This window comes from Centropristis striata, chromosome 17 (assembly GCF_030273125.1).
Source record: "Centropristis striata isolate RG_2023a ecotype Rhode Island chromosome 17, C.striata_1.0, whole genome shotgun sequence".
Lineage (NCBI taxonomy): Eukaryota > Metazoa > Chordata > Actinopteri > Perciformes > Serranidae > Centropristis > Centropristis striata.
The window spans coordinates 31,360,137-31,376,955 of record NC_081533.1 but is presented as its reverse complement, the minus strand read 5'-3'; the positions used below and the strand labels follow the sequence as shown (position 1 = coordinate 31,376,955).

Sequence of the window (16,819 nt, the reverse complement as noted above, 5' to 3'; positions counted from 1 at the left end):
ATTAATAATAATAATAATAATAATTTATTAAAGATCAATAATTAACTTATATCTAATATGATATAAAAATAAAATAAAATAAGTAAACTCTATAAATAAAAAATAGGTAAATAATAATAATAATAATAATAGAAATGGTTGTATTAAATACCTAAATAATCAAATAAAAAAATAATAATAAATAAAACTAATCACCTAAAAATCTAATATACATTTAAATTAAAGAATCATCTCAGCAAGGTGTCGGGCCCTCAGGGGCCCTGAAACATCTGAGGACCTCTAACAATAAATAAATAAAATACTTCATGAACTAAAAGTCTTCTTTAAATATTATATTAACAGAAGATAGAAAGCTGAATAGAGCAGGATTGAACATGAGGATTAACCCGTCACTAAAAATAGTCCCAACAAACTTCTTCTATATAAAAACATCAGTCATATTAGGCCTATCTATTATGTTATTATATTATTTGTATTATCTGATGTTATAAGTAGTGACTCGTGTCTTTTCACCGTGAAAATAAAACTTCTTTTTAAGACTCGGGCTGCTGTTGCCGTGGCAACGTGACCTTCACAGCAGCTCACCGACAGACTGGACCAACTGTTAGAACATCTGTTGCCTGGCAACAGCAGCCTGTTGATGGACGCAGAAACAGAGTCGTTGTTTGTTTGTTCATTTGTTTGTTTGTTTATTGACAGCAGCGGCAGCAGCTTCATGCAGAACGAGAGAACATCAACCTGCACAGCCAGGTGAGTCAAACATATCCCACAATGCACCAGGGCCCAACTCCACCCAGAGTTCATCCGGAGGATTTACAATCATCATAGAAAAGTGACATCTTCACATGAATGTTCCCGCCATAGAAATCTGGCTTCTAATAAATATAACTTTAGATATTTACAGTGTAAACAGACACGGAGGTAGACGACCAGATATAAAAATAGAGATATGTTACAAACATGATGTCAAATATAAAGATTCACATAAAAATATCAGAAACAGCATCACGACATTCTGACGTCACGTCCTCATGCAGAAAAATATAAATATGATACAAGACCAGCTGATTAGACGGACTGTCCTTAAATAAACAGTTCAGAGCACCGTGCGGTCCCGCAGGGGGACCAGTTGGTCCGGATCAGACCGGACCCCCTTCTCTCTGAACCCTCCTGCAGCGGACTGTCACCTCACGCATGCGCCATGAGAGGAGCCAGGTGTTTGGACGTAACGTCCCCTGGACACCTGTCAACTTCTTCAGTGTGACGTCACATGGAGACGTCTCTGACGCGTTTCCGGTTGACGGTTCAAATCCAGAATCTTCGATCAACTTCAACTCAAATCACACGGGAGCGTGCATTTTAGACTCCGGGCGCGTTCAGGGCCAGGGAGTAGGCGGCCATCATCTGCGCGCGGAGCTGCTGCTTGACGTGCACGCGCCCGTGCCTCTTCCTCTCGTCGCTGCGCGCGAACCGCTTGCCGCACACGTCGCACGAGAAGGGCTTCTCCCCGGTGTGCGTGCGCGTGTGCGTGGTCAGGTGGTCGCTGCGGCTGAAGCTGCGCGCGCAGATGGTGCACTGGAAGGGCTTCTGGCCCGTGTGGATGCGCACGTGCCTGTTGAGTTCGTCGGAGCGCGAGAAGCGGCGCTCGCAGCCCTGCACCGAGCACGGGAACGGCTTCACCTTCAGCCCGGGCTTGGCGGGAGCTCTCCGGCCCCCGCGGGACACTTTGGGGGCTCCCTGCTGCGCGTGCACGTTGCTGATGTTAACTATCGGGAACGCGCCCTGCAGGAGCGTGGAGAGCAGCTGCGCGTCCAGGGTGGAGGGGAGGGGGAGGGGGGCGTTGGGGAGGTGGGGGCTGATCCCGCTCTCTACGAGCTCCGTCTTAACCGGCCTGCTGATGACGTAGCTACCGGGATCTCCCCCGGTCACCGGTGCAGCCGTTAACCCCCTCAGCCAGTCCTCCAGCCCCAGCGGCTCCTGCTTCACCTCGAAGCCGGGCTTCGGCTCGCTCTGGCCGGCCTCGGAGCTCAACAGAGAGTCGATGAACTCCGCCACGTCCACCTGCTGCTCCAGGGCGGCCAGCGGGAGGAGAGTCTCTGCGCTGCCCGGGTACAGAGCATCATTCCCGGCCACTGAGGATAGTCCACACCCGCTGCTGCAGCTGGAGCTCACAAACTCGCTCTTCACCACCACAGGGTGGGAGACAGATGCGGGGGGCAGCTGCGGGGCTGCGGCCAGGGGAGGGGGGTTCAGCTCGGAGGAGGGAGCGAACAGCGGGGGTAAGGGGGCGGCCGCGGCCGGGGAGGGCGCAGCGGAGGACGGGCTTGGCTCCCGGACGGAGCCGGTGTCGCCCTGCTGCTCCATCTCGGTGCAGATCCCGACGATCTCTGTGATCATGTTGAGGATGGCGTCTGCGGTGCTGCTAAGCCCCGCTGCTCCCGCTCCGGATCCTGCTGCCGGGACCGAGTCCGGCTCCGTGAAAAAGCTGCCGGTGTAGCCGAGGGACGGGGAGAGCGTGTCCGAGGAGCAGTCACTGAAGTCGGAGAAGAAATCTGAGTCAGAGGCGTCAGTTCCCGGAGAGAAGACTGAGGAGAGAGAGAGAGAGGAGGGGGTGTTATTGTCATTGCATAATATCAGTCAGTGGGCAGCAGCAGCCTACACACACACGCACACACACACACACACACACACACACACACACACACACACACACAGCTAATCAATAAGAAGTGAAGATGATCTGCAGCGTGCATCACTGCAGCAGCTTTTTATTCTTATTTCTGTTTATTTAAATAAACCAGCTCTAGTTTCTCTGCAGATATTCATCATGCAACAGATGTGCCTTTAACTCATTCATACAATAATCATTATTGATCTGTTATTGACTAATAGCGACACACACCTTGGCAGAAAGGTGAGCCCACGTCAGACTCGGCTCCGTCGCTGGGGCTCGAGCCCACACTGTCCACCCAGGCGCTGCACGCGTCCTCAAACTCCGACATGAAGCTGTCCCCGCGCTCCAGAAGCATGTTATTAGTATTTGTGTGTGCGGTAGATGCAGACAGGTGTGTGTTAGGAGAGGAAAGATCCTGTGCTGTGTTAGTCCTGGATCTGGAGTCCGGTAGGTAGTCCGCTGCTCTGAGGATCTGCTGCTGATGCTGCGCTTTTATACTCTCCGTCTCCTAGGTAACTCCCGGCCTGCCTTATTGGTCGGCACCGGCGCGAGGGATTCCCCCCGCCGCGCGCTTCGTAGCTGCCCAAACATGGGCCGCATCCGGCCGTGACGGCGGGTATCCCCGCACCATATAAGGACAGGCGGGAGAGCGACGTAGAGAGGAGAGAGAGAAGGAGAGAGAGAGAGGGCTTTCCTTCACTGCGGCAGCACGGACTCATTATACAACAGCAGGTTGATGCGTCTCGAGGCTGCAGCAGCTTCATACCTACATGTGTCGCCTGATTCAGGAGGATTCTGCAGAAAACGTTAAATCAGACCAGAGAGAGAGACAGTCTGTGTCTATCCTGCAGAGACTCAAATCTGATGCAACAAAACAGACAGAAACATTTTCAGAATGATCCACATCGAGCCTGATGCTGTTTATTTGTTGTGCAGAAAAAAACAACAGCTTGTTACCTTAAAGGACTAAACTGCCCCCGTCCTAAAACTGCAATAAATATTCTATAGAATAATAATAAGTATTATTATTATTATTATTATTATTATTATTATTATTATTATTATTTAACCAACCTCTGTCCTGATCTGAAGCACCAAATAGTCATTAGTTTTCAAAATATTAGTATGTATTTTTTATTTCAATTATTTATTTAATGAAACATAACTCAACTGTTCTGTTTCATTAATTAATCATCAAATTAAATAATTAACTTCTGCCTTCCTAAATCTGCTATAAAATTATTATTATTTAACTTTTCCTGCGCTCCATAATTACAAAATATTAATTTGATTAATTTTCAGAATAAAATAATTTATTTAAATAATTTATGTATTACTATGAAAAAACAAACGCCTCAAAAAATGACATTTTTTCACATTTTATATTACCATATATTTTTAATAATTTTAAAATATTTTTCCCCATCCTAAAACTGCTATAAAAATTCTATATTATTATAATAATAATTATTATTATTGTTAAACTTTTTTTAACCAACCTCGTTCCTGATAATAACCACTAAATATTAATTCATTTTCTAAATGTAATTATGTATTTATTATTTCAATTATTTATGTAATATAAACACCACTGTTATGTTTAATTATTACATTGAATAATTTAACTTATTCCTTATTACTTTAAAGGGAAAAATTATCTTCTGCCTTCCTAAATCTGCTATAAAAATTCTGTATTATTATTATTATTATTATTATTAATAATAATAATATTATAATAATAATAATAATGATAATAATATTTTCAGAATAAAATTGTTGCTGAGTTCCAGCTCCAGGATTTGTGAAAGTTTTTCTCCTTTAAAATTCAGAGCTGATTAATACAGCATATATTAACAAACAATTAATATAGCATGTTATTTCTGAAACATGGTGAATTTGTTTTTTATGGCCATATTGACAGTTATGGAGAGATAAAAAGAGAAACAGTGTGAAAAAACCCAGACTCTTATCCGTTTTATCCAATATTCTCATTCTGTTCTGGAACTCTATGCAAATAAATCAATATTTAATAAGATAACGCTTCATTTGCATATTTAAACATGACATTTTCAGAAAAAGTAATAATCTTCATCTACATAATCAGATGGGGAAGTTTAATATTCACACAAAGAATCATCAGAATCAGAATAATTTTATTGCACAGAAAGAATAATCTGTGGTGCAGAAGAACAAACAAAGTGCCAAATATAGATTTATATTAAAACAGTCAGAAGACAGCAGCTTAAATAAAAAGTCAACACGTAAATAATATTTAAAAATAAAAATAAAAAATACTGACTAACCAAACAAACAAAAATCTGACTCCCTTTAACAGCTGTTGCAGTTTAAAACATTAATCACATAAAGATGATTTCTGATTAATCGCAGTGAAAGATTATTAATAATACTATGAGAAGTCAAAAATACATCCAGTGATTCAGCAGCAGATTGTAGATTCAAACTGTCTCGCTGATGATGAAACCTGCAGGGACGAGTTTCATCATGTTTCCCTCACAGAATCAGAGTTATATTAATAACCAGATGATTCAGGTTCAGCACCGGACAGCTCCGGCTGCAGGACACACACATGTCACCGGCCTGCACGCGCACACTGCCACGTGCACGCGCACATCGCGTCGTGCACGCGCAGACCGCCGTCCTGCACGCTCAGCTGCTGGAATGCTGTCTCCATGGAGACGGAGGAGATGCAGGGCAGGTTATGTAAAAAGCAAGTCAGAAAATAGAAGCTGCTGCTTTTCTTCTATTCAACCTGAATCATTTTTATTATTATTATTAATGTGAGAATGAACGTCACCGTAACGTTAACGAAGTAAATTTACTCGAGTTCTTTATTAAACCTTGAGTCTCTGATGTCTTCTGAGGACAAATATGTCACAAAACTGCAATAAAAATACTGAATACTTCAATTATTTTCCTCTTTTACTGAGTTTAATCTTCTAACAACCTCACTAGATTTATTTATTTACTACATTATTTATGATGTTTTTCTAATTTAAATTATTTATTTCATCATAACAATTAAATAATACATTTCTTGTCTTTTTAATTTTTTAAAATAATTTCTCAGCAGAATTTTAATTTGTAATTTTAATTAAATAGTCAATAAATAAAATAAAACTGTCTCCTTCCGAAAAAGGCTTAAAGTTATATTGTTATCATTATTACTATTATTATTATTATTATTATTATTATTATTATTATTATTATTATTATTTTATTATTATTGTTAAACTTTTTTTAACCTGTCCTGATAACTGCCAAATATTAATTTATTTTCATGTAGATACAATAATTATTTCGTTTTTTTTATTATTTATATAATTTATTTAATTAAACATAAAAAAAAATGAAAATAAATCTTAAAGGACAGAACAGCCCCCTTCCTAAAACAGCAATAAAAAATATATTGACAATTTGTTCACTTTCAATCAGTTATCTTTCAAACCAGCCTCAGTCCTGATATTAATTTGTTTTAATAATCTAACTATTTATATATTTTTTTATTATTTAAATTATTTATTTAATTTGACAAACAAAATAAACAAGCACCACAAAAATTTAACAATTTTCTGTAATATAACTGTTCAGGAGAATTTAAATCAGTCAGTGATAATCAACAACAGATTAAAATCATAAAGTAAAGGAGATGCGTAAAAAATAATAAATCTGCAAACAAATAATAATATACACAAGGAAATATAAAAAGGAATACACGAAAATATGAATAGATGAAAAGGGAAAATATATAGATTAAAAAATATATAAGAATAAAAAAATGTATTAATGTAAAAAAATAAAAAGAGAAATACATCAAAAAAAGAATAAGTAAATAAAAAAGTGTAAATATATTGTATATTATATAAATATGTATTATTATTATTATTATTATTATTAATAATAATAATGATAATAACAATAATGATATTAATAATAATACAATTAATAATACTAATAAATATATATAATTATAGGCACTTACATTATTTTCATATATTTCTGGAAATAGTTATAAAAAAGGAAAAGGTAAGAAGCAACAAAAGGATAAAAACAAATAAATCATATATATAATATTATATTTCAACTGAATCTATAATATTTTATATAATATATAATTTATATAATTTGATTTATTTCTCTTAAATGTATTTTCTGCTGTATTTACTCTTTTTGTGGGAATTCTGTGATTGATGGATGCAAAACACTGTTTTATTAGTTATTAAAAATCAAAATGATGCAGATTTGAAACCTTCACAGCAGAAAAAAACGACCCAGAAACACAAAAACACTTTTAGTTCAGCGTGGGAGGATTTATTGAGTCCTGAGCAGCACCTGGTGGCCACCAGAGGAACTGCAGCTCCAGCTCTCAGTGTGTGTGTGTGTGTGTGTGTGTGTGTGTGTGTGTGTGTGTGTGTGTGCGTGCGTGCGTGTGTGCGTGTGTGTGTGTGTGTGTGTGTTCTGGTGCTGCTTACGCTGGAGTCTGACAGAAACAACCATGTGACCAGCGAGTGTGTGATGGACGACGACTCTGAAACGACGAAATCTACAAGCTGGAGGATGGAAGAATGTCTATGTGTCTGTGTGTGTGTTTGCGTGTGTGTGGGGGGGTGAGGTAAGAGAGACTGTTGCCATGGCGCTGTGCCACCTTCTGTTCCCTCCACCTGTTACAAATAACACACACACACACACACACACAAACACACACTCGTGTAGAGCGTCAGAAAATCTCTGACCGGCCTTCAGTTTCTGTCATCTGCAGCCTGACTCACACTTCATAAATCTGACAGAGAAAACTGTCAGCAGTTAAAGGAATATTACACTTATTTATTTATTCACCAAACCAAACGGCCTCATGTCTGCATTAATAATAATCTGATTATCATCTTCTACAGGAGCTGTGTCTGGATGACTGCTGGAACAGTACTGATACATCAGTCTGAAGCTAAATAAAGAGATTTATCCGTAATTTAATGTGAATAAAGTGATCGAAAGGATTCTGAAATAACTACACCATGATGCTGATGTGGGAAAAGTCTGAAAAAACTGTCTGCAAAAACACAAGAACACTTCTGTTAAAACGATGCTTTTTTCAATGGAGTCTGGTGCAGCAGAGTTCCAAATAAATGGATATAATTTATTAGGGAGTTACTTATGGATTGTCGAACAGTTTTACAGAGGCTGAAGCACAAAACAAATGTTACAAAAATTGAACTGAAAAATTTAGACCATTTTAGGTGTAAATTAAGGGATGCTTTCATGTTATTTGACCAATTTTACGGGTTTTCAACATTAATTAGTCTGAAGCCAAAATAAAGAGATTTATCAATGATTTAATGAGAATAAACAGATCTAAAGGATCCTGAATAACTCCAACATGATGCTGATGTGGAAACAGTCTGAATTGGTGCTTCGTCAGGTCTTTCTGCAGGAACACAAGAACACTGCTGATAAAATGATGGTTTTCTGAACGGAGTCTGGTTCATCACCTCACACTCCTTCCCCCTGCAGCGTCTCGTCTCTAACCTGTGGAGAGTGATGTCTGTCTGCTGCTTTGAGGTCGCTGCAGCCTGATAACATCAAGGCTGGCTGACGGAGATAAACACACACACTCAGGGTCAGGACAACAGCACACACACCTGACCTCTGACCTCTCCAAGGCCTCTCCATGTGGGACGGACAGTTTAAAAGCAGGGCTCGTCAGCGTCCGTCTCCATTCTCCTCTCAGCATGTCCTCCCGTCTCCTGTCCTCTCTCTCATCTCTCCCCCTCCCTCCCTCCTCCCTCCTCCTCGTCCTCCTCGCCGCGGCCGTGCTCGTCTTCTTCCTGATGACGCAGCGACTCAGACCGGCGTCCTCCCGTCCCGGATCCATCCCCGGCCTGCCGAGGCTCCCGGTCCTGGGCAGCCTCCCCTGGCTGGGAGGAGGACTCCCCCCTCACCTGCTCTTCACCCAGCTGGCCCGCAGGTGAGACCACGAGCGGGACTGGGATCGACCCGGTTTAACTCGCTTGGTTTGACTATTTAAAATGGTTTGTTCAGTTTTTAAAGCACTCTTGTATTTTGACAGGCTTGTTAATGTTTGCAAGACCATTTTTAATGTTTAGAAGGATTAAAGAACTACCTAATGTTGCTGAAGGACGAGATAATATAACTTGTTAATGTACTCGTTCAGACTGGAAGGACTCCTAAAGAGGTTAATGTTTGTAAAGACTCATAAATGTTTGAAATAAGGACTTGTTTCATGTTTTGAAGGACTCAGCAAAGTTGAACGACTTGTTCATGGTCGGAAAAAGCTTAATTAAACTTAATTAATGTTTGGAAGCACTTGTTTTTATTTGTAATGACTCAGCAAAGTTAAAGACTTTGTGAATCTGTGTTGTTGTTTTTTGACTCGTAAATGTTTGAAAAGACTCCTTCATGTTTGAATGCTTGTTAATGTTTGTACAGACTTGTTAATATTTGGCAAAAACATAATATTAATGGTTGGAAAGTCTTGTAAAGACTCGTTAATGTTTCGAAGGACTCGACAGTGTTCAGAACTTGTTATAGTTTGGACTCTTTAAGTTATGGAAGTACGCCTCCAAAGTTTGAAAATAACTTGTTAGTGTTTCGAAAGACTTGAAAAGGCTATTGTTAATGAGTTTTATTCAGCCAGTAATACTGTAATACTACAGTAGTACTACAATGTTACTACAGTACTGATCGTACAATTAAAACACTTTGAAAAACGATTGTTATTATTATTATTATTATTATTGTTATTTTTACCTTTTGAACAAATCAATTATGTTTCTGTCTGTTTATAACTCAACAGAATATTATAAACAAATGTCTATTGTGTGTGTGTGTGTGTGTGTGTGTGTGTGTGTGTGTGTGTGTGTGTGTGTGTGTGTGAGGTACGGCTCAGTGTTCAGCCTGTTTCTGGGTCCTCACTACACGGTGGTGGTGAACAGCCATCAACATGCCAGAGAGGTGCTGCTGCAGAGAGGGAGGGACTTCGCCGGGCGGCCCAGCATGGTGAGATGTTTCCGTTTATTTGTTTTGTTTATTTCCCTCAATGGATCTTGGCTCTTATCTTGATACTTTCCTGTCCTGTTTCCTGTGCAGGTGACCACCGACCTGCTGACTCGAGGAGGTAAAGACATCGCGTTCTCAGACTACACTCCTCTGTGGAAGCTCCACCGCCGCCTCGTCCACAACTCCTTCACTCTGTTCGGAGAGGGAACCAGTCGGCTGCAGGACATCGGTACTCCGTCCCCTGTCCTCCATTTATCTGCTGCTGAGACATGAAGACACAGACAGGAACTCATCAAACAAGATACAAAACTCGTCAAACAAGATGTTAACTCATCAAACAAGATGTTTACTCATCAAACAAGATGTTTAATCATCAAACAAGATGTTAACTTGTCAAACAAGATAGTAACTCTTCAAATAAGATATAAAACTTGTCAAACAAGATAGACAACTGAACTTGTCAAATAACATATTAACTCGTCAAACAAGATATAAAACTCAACAAACAACAAAATAAACTCATCAAATAAGATATAAAAGTTGTCAAACAAGATAGAAAAACCTTTTCAAACAAGATGTTAACTCGTCAAACAAGATTAACTCGTCAAGCAAAATATTAACTCGTCAAACAAGATATAAAACTCGTCAAACAAGTTATAAAACTTTTCAAACAGGAAATAAAACTCGTCAAACAAGATATAAAACTTGTCAAACAGGAAATAAAACTTGTCAAACAAGATAAAAAACTTGTCAAACAGGAAATAAAACTTGTCAAACAGGAAATTAAACTTGTCAAACAAGATAAAAAAACTCGTTAAACAAGATATTAACTCGTCAAACAAAATATTAACTCATCAAACAAGATATTAAACTTGTCAAACAAGATATAAAACAAACAAGACATTAACTCGGTGTGTGTTGTGCTTCCTGTCCTCCCAGTCCTGTCCTCTGTGGACAGTCTGTGTGCTGAGCTGTTGTCCAACGGGCGGCGAGGCTTCGACCCCTGTCCCGCCGTGACTCGGGCCGTCACTAACGTGGTGTGCACGCTGGTGTTCAGCGCCACCTACCAGCCCGGAGACGCCGAGCTGCAGGAGGTGATCCGCTACAACGACGGCATCGTGCAGACGATCGCCAGAGGAGGACTGGTGGACATCTACCCATGGATGAAGGTACGGGACCCGGGGACCAGCCAACTAAAAATGTCCTAACAGTCCTAATTGTCCCCGTCTCTGTCCCTCAGGTCTTCCCTAACCGCTGTCTCAGCAGACTGAAGGACTGTATCTCCATCAGAGACAGACTGCTGGCTCGCAAACTGGAGGAGCACAAGGTGACGATCACATGACCACAGCAGGCTCCTGAACTTATTATCATACATTCTGATCAGATGAACGTCATATTTACAGACGGAATCACTTGCTGTGTTTAAGTCCTGCTGGAGGAGTCGTAAATACGCGCGTTCAACTGTAGAACAACACTTTAACATCGGCCCTCTGGTGGAGCTTTAAGGCAGCTCATGTGGGAATTATTTTTAGTTATTTTTGCATGGATTAAAGTTCTCCGTCGCTACGACGGATTTCCGGCATTTGGAGTTCACGCAGAGGCCACTTATGAGATCAATAGCTGTGTTTCCTTTAGGGGGAAGAGTGGCCGCTGGGAAGGTCTCACGCCACGCCCTCTCAAATGTCCGCTCACTCTGCGTGTCTCCATTACAAAAAGGGCTCCAGAGGGATTTACTGAGGTATGCTTTTCGATCATAGCATAATGGCTTAGCGACAGTTTCGACCGTGATCCGTGATCACATGGCTAATTATGCACAGAGTCGCCGGGTGTCCGGTGCTTGTTGTAAACAAACAGAGATCGCTAAGTGAACACCTCCTGCAGCAGCAGCACATACACACTGTACTGCTACAGAGCTAACTGTTAGCCTATTAGCAATTTGATTGTGGTGTTGTTTGTTTGATGCTTTTTCTGTTTGTTGTTAACTTTTTTAATAAGACAAAGCACTTGCGAAACTAGAGATTTGCACCCATTGTTATTTAATCCTGTTGATGTATTTTTTTTATTTCTATGTTCTTATATATAAAAGGTTTACTTGAAGTAATAAGGAAAATAAAAACAGTTATGAAAAGTTATGTAGATGCTTGATTATTTTAGAGAATAAAGAAAAGCTTTGCAAAAAAAAATAAAAAATTGAAAAGACAAAAAAAATGGAATAGATGCAATAGAACAACTGTTTAAAATCCTCCCCCTGTAAAACAGTTTTGGTTGAGCATCTAAATGTGATGGCTGCATTTGGTGCTGAATTCTTATGCATTAGTATTTCTTAAGCAGGTGTCAAGTAACCTAACCTGGAACAAGTTTCACACAATGCATGTGACTTGGCTGTAGTGCAAATAAAAATATCAGTCAGAAGTTTTTTGTTTTTTTACTTTAATCCATGTTTTTGGTTTTTCGAGTTCATCAAACAAGATGTTAACTCGTCAAACAAGATTAAAAAAACTTGTCAAACAAGATAGAAACTCGTCAAACAAGATTTAAACTCGTCATTTTTATCAAATGAACGTCATGCAGAGTCCTGCTGGATGAGTCGTAAATTCAAGCGTTCAACTGTAAAATAAAAAAAAATACATAAAAACTTTCACATCAGGCCTGAGCTTTAAGGCAGCTCATGAGGGATTTTATTTTGTCGTTTTTGACTAACCCTATCATGAAATATTATTTTATTTAGTGCACACTAGATATTAACTAGTCAGTCAAGATAAATAAAGCAAACAAACCTTTCAGAAAACGTGTGTGTGTGTGTGTGTGTGTGTGTGTGTAGGCATCCCTGAGTGACGGGGACCCCCGGGACCTGCTGGATGCTCTGCTGCAGGGTCAGGGGGAGGAGACAATGACGGACGACCACGTGCTGATGACGGCGGCGGAGGCTTTCGGCGCCGGCGTGGAGACGACGTCCACCACGCTGCTGTGGATCGTAGCGTACCTGCTGCACCACCCCGAGGTCAGAGGTCATTCGTTCAAAATTTATTAAAAAAATTATTTTATAAATTATTTATATAAAATTATTTTATAAATGTACATTTAATTCAAAATAATTGCATTAATGTACATTTATTTTGAAATAATTTATTAATTTACATTTATTTTAAAATTACTTTATTAATTCACTTTTTTAAATAATTGTATAGTATAATTATAAATGTATAATATTTTTTTTATTTTTTGTATGTTTCATTTAAGTGATTATTTGTATATTTAATGTTTTGTTAATAATTTTGATATTTTAGAAATAATGTTGAGTTTGGAATCCATTTCTCACAAAACAAACATAACTAGTATTTGATTTATGTAGAAAATTATAAATAGTTAATAGTTAATAAATGACAGTTAAATCCTGTTACTTTTGTCTCATTATTATTATATATACCAAACAGTATTTTTACTTGTTGTTGTTTTGACCCGTTGCGTCCTTGTGGCCCCGCCCCCTGCAGGTCCAGCAGCGCGTGCAGAAGGAGCTTGACGAGCAGGTGGGCAGCGATCGGGCGGTGAGCGTGTCAGACCGCGGCCGGCTGCCGTACCTGGACTGCGTCATCAACGAGGGGATGAGGATCCGCCCGGTCAGCCCGGTGCTGATCCCGCACACCGCTATGACCGACAGCAGGTAAAAGACCCGCTCAGAACAGGCAGTAACATGTGTCCTACTGTATGTGAATCTTTGTGCATCCTGGGGTCCCTAAACAGTCTGTGAGCTGCATAAAAGGTCTGATTGGAAAGCTGAGACTCTTGTGGATCCAATAAGCCCAATGTTCGTCATGTGTGATGATGTTAGTCCCCAAAGGGGTCTGTTGACCTCTGACCTCAAGATATCTGAATGAAAATTAGTCCAATGTGTACCCACAAGTCTCTTTTTTTACAGACATGCCCACTTTATGCTAAAAAACACAGTTTTGGCCAAAAGACATTCAGTTTTTGCAGTAAAATGTTTTATTGTGTCCTCTTATATGTGAATCTTTGTGCATCCTGGGGTCCCTAAACAGTCTGTGAGCTGCATAAATCGGGTCTGACTGGAAAGCTGAGACTGAGAATGAAAACAGGTTCTATGTGTCCCCACGAGTCTCCTCTTTACAGACATGCCCACTTTATGCAGTAAAATGTGCTGTTTTATCTTACAGTATTTGAATATTTCTGCATTTCGGAGGTTGCAGCAGATTTTAAGGCAGCAGAGAAACTAGAAGATCTAAAGAATACATCTATACCAACCATGATATCTTGTTGGGAAGGAGGTGAAATAATTCACCAAAGTTAGACATGGACTCTATGTGAACACACAAGTCTCATTACAGACATGCCCAGTTTTTCTCATGCATTATTTTCGCTAACTGTATGTGAATATTACTGCATCCTGGGGTCCCTAAACAGTCTCAGTCCACAAGAGTCTCAGATTTCCAGTCATACCCGATTTATGCAGCTCTCAATGAGCCCAATGTTCTTCATGTGTGATGATGTTAGTGAGTGAAACTTGAGCTCAGTGTATAAAATGAGCTGCTGTGACCTCTAGGATAATCACAGCCTCATGAAACTTTACAACCACAACTAGAGAGCTAGAGCATTCAGAGGATGGATGGCTGACACACTAGATTCACAATAAGCAGCAACACAACACAAGTGCTGACATACAAACAAAATACACAAATCTACTAAATGTCAAAAGTTTCTGAAACCAAATCACAGCATGGGTATTTGTCTCTTGGTGTCTGAATGTGGGATTCTGGGACACTTTTTCATTCTCCAGAGGTCAAAAAGGGTCAAATTTAGCAAATCTGTGAAACAAATGATATCAACACAAACGTTGCTGCAACAAGCTGTGAGACACCATGACTCGCTCAGACACAGTGAGTCTGATTAAAGACGGTCAGAAGAGACCTCGACTCTCACCTGCAGCGGAATGCGTCCAAACATATGACCATTGATTTTAATCATCACCATTAAAGGTCAAATCCTGCAGATATCTTGAAACACTTAAAACCATGATGACCCTTTGTTATCGTGCTTTTATTGAGTTGATTTGATCGTTTTCTCTGGTGTCTTGGTTTGAAAAACTTTAACTCCTTGACCCAGTTTGTATGCTGATTGGTCCCAGTGCAGCAGACAGGTACAGCAGTGAACCACCTCCGTCTCACATCCTTTACATTATGAATTTCAGCAGCTGTAACTCTGGACGGAGGTTCAAAATGTCGAACAAATGGATATAAAGAGTCTTGTTTCCACAGCAGCATAAACCAAATCACCGTGTTTATTACAGATTAATGACTCTCAGAGCTGAGCTGCATCTCAGATTCATCTTCAGGTTCAACGGCGTCTACTGTTGACCTTCTGTCTCCCCCTAAAAAGGACCAAAACATCTCCCCGTCCTTCATTAAAACAGATAACAGTCCATAACTAACCTGCTCTCTCTCTGTTGCAGTATCGGAGGTCACTCTGTCAGCCGTGGGACTCGTGTTTTGGTGAACATGTGGTCGATTCATCACGACCCCGAACACTGGGACAAACCAGACCTGTTCAACCCAGGTAACACACACACACACACACACACACAGTCAACACACCAGAGATATCCTATAACTTTTAAAAGTGTCCCTGAACGCACCGCCTCCCTGTTTTTCCGCCTCTCCAGATCGTTTCCTGGACGGCGGCGGCCGGCGGGTCACGCCCCCCTGCTTCCTGCCGTTTGGGGCGGGGCCTCGGGTGTGTGTGGGCGAGTCCTTGGCCCGCCTGGAGCTCTTCCTCTTCCTGTCATCGCTGCTGCAGAGAATGAGCTTCACGCTGCCGCGCGGGGCCGCCCCACCAGACCTTCAGGGGCGGCTGGGCGTGGTTCTGCAGCCGTTACCTTATAAGGTCGTTGTCACTCCGAGGGCGGGGTAGGAGGGCGGGGCAACATGAAATACAAGGTTGTTTCCATAACATTTTACAAAAATAAAATTCTAAAAAATGAATCACCCGAAAACAATGTCTTCTCCTGTCTGTCACACAAAGAGTTATTAATAATAATAATACATTTAAAAAGCCATCTTTTTTACCGAGTTTTTTGATGGATAAACAGTGGACAGAAGAAATTAACCAGTAAGGACTCAGACCTCAGATAAAAAGCGTGAAGCAATAAAACAGTAAAAATATTATTCAAAAATATTTTTTTTAAATGCAGAGAGTTATCGAACAGCTGCACATCAGTTACTTTTGTGTCCTTATTATTATTTATCAGACAAAATTGATTTAGGAACAAACTTTCAATTAAAAAAAATGTTTTATTGCAAATAAAATAAATACATTTGTAATAATAATATAATTGTATTATTTTTCACTTTGACTGAGTTTGATCTTTTTAATCAACTGAATTAAATATCAAATATGTATTAATTTTCAAAATGTAAACCCTTTCAATTTTTTATTTGCATCTGAAAAGACACAAAAATGTAATTAATTTCTATATATTATACCACAGACTATACTACATATGATAATAATAATAATAATAATAATATAATTATAAATCAAATTAAAAAGCTATAATGATCATTTAAAAGCCAAAAGTGTCCCTAATAATCCACAGTGGAATATAATTAAGGTTTAATCTATTTACAATAAGAAGTAAATGTGTGTGTTTAAAGTGTTTAATGGAAGTAAAAAAAGTGATTTCACATTAATATTTTTTCTCCTAAGAGCTAGTTTTCTAAAAATAATAATAATTTCCAATAAAAAATGTGTTTTGTTGACATGTGAAGCAGGTGGAATGAAAACTGACATTATTATTGTTTTTTAATAATTAATAATTAATAAATAATGATTGGTCTGCAGTAGTTTTGTGATTATAAAGGAGACACACACAGCTGGTAGATTTGACAGTTTTATTCAGTATATCTTCACACACTTTTAGAACAGGCTGGTTTAGTTAGGTCACACACACACATCCACACACACACACACACACACACACTCACTATTAATTTAGTATTACTAATAATTAGCATTGTTATCATCATAACATTAAGGGGTCTTAAAGAGCAGTCTCTCCTCTGCTGCCTTCGACTCCTCCGACTGAAACCTCATGCAAACAGA

The 16,819-nt window shown here is 39.7% G+C and overlaps 2 protein-coding genes across 2 annotated transcripts; one reads left to right on the top strand and one right to left on the bottom strand.

Moving 5' to 3' along the window:
• The first annotated feature begins 236 nt into the window (after window positions 1-236).
• Window positions 237-15,632, top strand: LOC131989983 (steroid 17-alpha-hydroxylase/17,20 lyase). Its single transcript, XM_059355364.1, has 10 exons — window positions 237-750; window positions 8,201-8,654; window positions 9,586-9,706; window positions 9,797-9,935; window positions 10,646-10,875; window positions 10,947-11,033; window positions 12,528-12,707; window positions 13,198-13,367; window positions 15,171-15,274; window positions 15,381-15,632. The coding sequence occupies exons 2-10, from the start codon at window positions 8,419-8,421 to the stop codon at window positions 15,626-15,628; spliced, it is 1,515 nt and encodes a 504-aa protein (XP_059211347.1). The 5' UTR covers window positions 237-750; window positions 8,201-8,418; the 3' UTR covers window positions 15,629-15,632.
• LOC131989984 (early growth response protein 4-like) lies at window positions 683-3,178 on the bottom strand. Its single transcript, XM_059355365.1, has 2 exons — window positions 2,903-3,178; window positions 683-2,585 (listed from the first exon to the last, which is right to left on the bottom strand). Exons 1-2 carry the CDS (start codon window positions 3,027-3,029, stop codon window positions 1,360-1,362), a joined length of 1,353 nt encoding a protein of 450 aa, XP_059211348.1. The 5' UTR covers window positions 3,030-3,178; the 3' UTR covers window positions 683-1,359.
• Window positions 15,633-16,819: the final 1,187 nt, after the last annotated feature.

What these genes read in the sequence shown, in the direction of transcription:
- LOC131989984 (XM_059355365.1), bottom strand. Translation starts at nt 3,029, where the DNA reads ATGCTTCTGGAGCGCGGGGACAGCTTCATGTCGGAGTTTGAGGACGCG. An exon ending in GGGCTCACCTTTCTGCCAAG is followed by an intron (nt 2,586 to 2,902) that starts GTGTGTGTCGCT and finishes CTCTCTCCTCAG; the next exon opens with TCTTCTCTCCGGGAACTGAC.
- LOC131989983 (XM_059355364.1), top strand. Translation starts at nt 8,419, where the DNA reads ATGTCCTCCCGTCTCCTGTCCTCTCTCTCATCTCTCCCCCTCCCTCCC. An exon ending in ACCGCTATGACCGACAGCAG is followed by an intron (nt 13,368 to 15,170) that starts GTAAAAGACCCG and finishes TCTCTGTTGCAG; the next exon opens with TATCGGAGGTCACTCTGTCA. An exon ending in ACCAGACCTGTTCAACCCAG is followed by an intron (nt 15,275 to 15,380) that starts GTAACACACACA and finishes CCGCCTCTCCAG; the next exon opens with ATCGTTTCCTGGACGGCGGC.